Raw genomic sequence first — 3,894 nt, forward strand, 5'->3', positions numbered from 1 at the left:
GAACCCAGCCCGCTGCCCTGAGCCAGCAGCGCGCCTCGCCCGCTGCCGCTACCAAATCAACCGCCTTTCTGCGGCCTGGATTTGAGCCTCACGCGCTTCTAAGCGGTTTTTAAGGACTTTGAAACGTCGGAGGGCGTTCTGCATACCTCGGGAGCGTAACAGAGAAGCAGCTTAACCGCGTATTGGGAAACAGGGGCTGTACTGGTGGTTTTTTCTAGGTTGACGTGGACACGGTGTCTCTTTGGTGGTGGTGGTCCGATTGTTTCACGTACTTGGACAATACCCTGTAGGGAAGGGAACTTGCTACCGTTGCCCGCGAAGTGTAGTTTCTCCATCCTGTTTGCAAACTCTAGACTCAGCAGATGTGTTTTTATAACAGTAATATACTGTACAGTGTCACACACTAAACATCCCTGGACGTTTTGTATCTTGATGCGTTACAGGACAAGTTTTGGATAACCAGAGTCGGGCTCCTTGGCGTTTGTCATCTATAACAGATTTCTTCTGGTCGATAGCAGATTTTGTGGTTCTGTTGTAAGTAGAAGTTAATTCTTTTGATGAGCTCTATTTTAGATCTGCCGTAGGTAGAAGCTACTCAGTGCTGTCAGTATACTAACAGCAATAAAAACGTTAGATTTACTCTTTAGCATTCCATATCTACTGTCCCCAAAACATAAATGAATGTTTCACTATGACTGCGTGGCTTTGGTTATTAAGCACTATAATATATTTAATAAAAACAAAAGTGTATGAAAAGTGATGCAAACTTACTGGCAGTTCAAATGAGTTTTGTTACATTTCTTCCATTTTAATACTGGAAAAAGGAAACATACTTCTGTTAAACAGCTAGTTTCTAATAGCTGATCAAATAATTAAGGTACTATTTGGAGAATTTCTACTGGTGACAATAGATTCTGGCTATGTAAAAATAATCACACAGCAGTAATCACAAATTTATGGCCCCAGATCAAAGTCAGTTAAGAAAGAAAAAGTTCTTCTGATGTATTCAAAAGTCCTTCATTATTTCAGTTACAGGTTTATATTTATGCATTTCTTGCACTTTAGTTACCAGAATAATAGATTTTACAGTTTGAGCCTTACAGTAATTTCGAATTACTTCAGATTTGGTCTTCATATGTAGGAGAAAAAATGCCAAGATTTGTTAAACAACAATAATCTTGAGAAGACACACTGTTTGTTCCTGAACACTACTTACAGTTTTTCAGGCCATTTCTTATCTTGCAATCCAAAAATTCAGAAACTATATCTAGCAGTCAGTTCACCTAACTCCTGTTTTATTTTTCAGTTTCCAGAGCATTATTCAACCAGATTTGAGAAGAAGAGGCTACACATCTTCCTCCTATTCAGGATACAATGATGGAAGAGGGTATTTTTTCATATTCACGCTAGTTCTGATTTCTTGTTCTATCTTAGCAAAGTGACCTAATGTGTTCAGATTACAGTTGTGATTTGCATTGAATCAGATCATGTAAGAAGACTAAAACGTTGTTTATCTGTGGTATTTTGTCTAAAACTCGTTGATGACAATACATAGCTTTGGATAGCTGTAATAACAGTGTAGTCTGACTCTCACTGAAACAATTTTTCAAACCTGCCTAACAGGCAACACGCATCTTCGTTGAAATTCTTCTTTTGTTAGACTTGCTTGTACTCTGCATTTGATTTACATTAAATCAGTCATTTCATGTATTAGATTACCTATGGATAAAGCAAAACACTTTGTTATAGGGATGTAATTTCTATAAACACTATAGTTACTGTGTTCCTTTGTTCTTAATGGTTTGCCTAACTTTTTTGTAGGACTGTGTAAAAGCCTCAGTTAGCTGTAGCTTTCTCTTGTGAGACAGGAGAAATTAGAACAGTTTGTGTAGGGGAATTTTCAAGAAAGTGGGGTTGGGTTTTGGTTTTTTTTTTAAAGCTTTCACATGAAACCCAAACAACTTTTCCAGAGGTTCTAACTTTCTAATTGCTATCATTTAGAGACAGTGTTACTATATTTCTAGTTTAACAATTTAATGCCGATTGCATAGATGTTGTTTTCCTTGCTTTCCTTTCCTTTTCAGGCCTCCAGCACATCCTCGCCGAAGGATGGGTCGAATAAATCACTGGGGTGGAGGCCCCAGTCCACCACCAATGGCTGGAGGTGGATGAGGAAGGTAATTCCGAATCTGCTGATTCCTGCTTTGAACTTTTTTTTTTTTTTTTAAACAACAATGATAGTTGAAGGTTAAGGTAGAATGGAGTGTTTTGTCCTCCTTTTGCAAACGTTAACCAAAACAGGAAGAGGATCAAAGTGGTTAGATACTTTCAGTAAAGGGGGGAAAAAAGGGAGGGGGGGGGGGTTAAAAGGTTTTGCATCAGAAATGGTGAGCTGCTACTTTTAATTGCATAGAGGTGGATATACAGAGTGTAGCAAAGACTTTGGAACACAGCTGATAAAAAAGTATTTAAAACTTCTCATCTTTTTTGGCTGCTAACTTAAAGTCCTGTCCAGATCAGTAGTGACTGAAACTTTGTTTGCATTTCTAATAGTTATCATGTGACACGTGATTTTTTTTGTTTAAAGTACATACTTATCAACAGAAAAGAAGGAAAATTAATACAGATGTTAAAAGTCTGTTAGTAAAAAACCTTTTTTTCCTGTTACAGTGATATAGCTATGCAAATCTTGAATTCTAATATAGCATAAATATCAGAATTGCTTAAAAAGGGGGGCAGAAACCATTAAAAAAGCCCTGGTCTTTAAAATTCTTACAGCTGCCTGAACTTTAATTCTGTTTTATCAATTAGTTTGGCTGGTGGGAGTTTCATCTAACACTGAATGTATATAGAGTATGGTTTAACTTACTTTAAGATTTAAGTAAACAATCCTTTTTCCTTTTCATGAATCACTCCCCATTGTTACCATAACAAAAGTTACAAGAAAGAAGAACACATGCAGTTGGTTAATACCTGTAAATCTTGTAGGAAAAAGTTCATATCCCAAAAAGCACCTACACTAGTATTTTGGTTCCCTAGAAAAAAGGATAAGCTTCTTCCCGTTATTTTTTTTTTCATTTGGATGGTTTTTTCTTTTCGACTAGACATGAGGCCAGCAAAGGCTGTGGGGAGGGCTTTTGGGTAATAACAGCAACGGCTAACCTGCTCAGGAATAGAAGTTTGCGAGTCCCATTTAGCTAAATTAAAAACAATTTTATTTTAAAATTGTTAGTTGCATAATTTTACCTTGCAAAGAAAGGCTTTGTCGTCTTTAAGTGTACTGTACTGTAATTACTTTATCTTTTAGGTAAACACCTGCTGAAGAGGCAGGCAAAAGAGCATACACATCTGCAAGACTAAAGGGAAGAAGAGTTTAGTGGTGGACCAAATGAGTTTGAATGCTGTGAATGTGTATGTCTAACTGGAAACTGTTCTGTGATACAAGCAGATTAATGAAGTTGTACTGGGAACTCCTTCTTCAAGGATCTGGTGTAACTGAACCACAGTTTTATTAAATACATGTTTATTGTCTAAAGTCTTTGTATAGTTTCTGAACATTTTACTGTAGTTGCAAAGTAATAAGTAAATTATATTTGGCTTGTCACAAAGCTGACTTTCTCATCATTTCAGGAAAAAAAATCTGTCTGAAGTACAGTAAGCCCTTTTCTGTTCAAATGCGGAAGAATACATTTATATTTGATACAGAACGTCCCTCAAGTCAAACTTAAAGCAGTGCTTCCTAATAGGCTTGGTATTTACTCTTATTTTTGTCAGTACTAACATTCTGTACCTTGCTGTATTTTTATGATGGTAATGATACTCTAAAACGTCTTTTAAAATGCAACTTACAAATTACTTTATTTTACAATCCTTGCGTTTTACAAACTTGCTTCC

At 36.6% G+C, this 3,894-nt stretch overlaps 1 protein-coding gene across 1 annotated transcript in view; it reads left to right on the forward strand.

Moving 5' to 3' along the window:
* The window catches only part of LOC103925498 (selenoprotein K), a 7,610-nt gene extending 4,002 nt beyond the window's left edge, over positions 1 to 3,608 (forward strand). Inside the window, exons 2-5 of the mRNA XM_009334229.1 lie at positions 444 to 534; positions 1,307 to 1,387; positions 2,085 to 2,177; positions 3,308 to 3,608. Coding sequence (XP_009332504.1) covers positions 444 to 534; positions 1,307 to 1,387; positions 2,085 to 2,172 — 260 coding nt within the window. The 3' untranslated portion in view covers positions 2,173 to 2,177; positions 3,308 to 3,608. The remainder of the gene's footprint in view (positions 1 to 443; positions 535 to 1,306; positions 1,388 to 2,084; positions 2,178 to 3,307) is intronic.
* Positions 3,609 to 3,894: the final 286 nt, after the last annotated feature.

Source organism: Pygoscelis adeliae, unplaced genomic scaffold (genome assembly GCF_000699105.1).
Source record: "Pygoscelis adeliae isolate BGI_AS28 unplaced genomic scaffold, ASM69910v1 Scaffold411, whole genome shotgun sequence".
NCBI classification, from domain to species: domain Eukaryota; kingdom Metazoa; phylum Chordata; class Aves; order Sphenisciformes; family Spheniscidae; genus Pygoscelis; species Pygoscelis adeliae.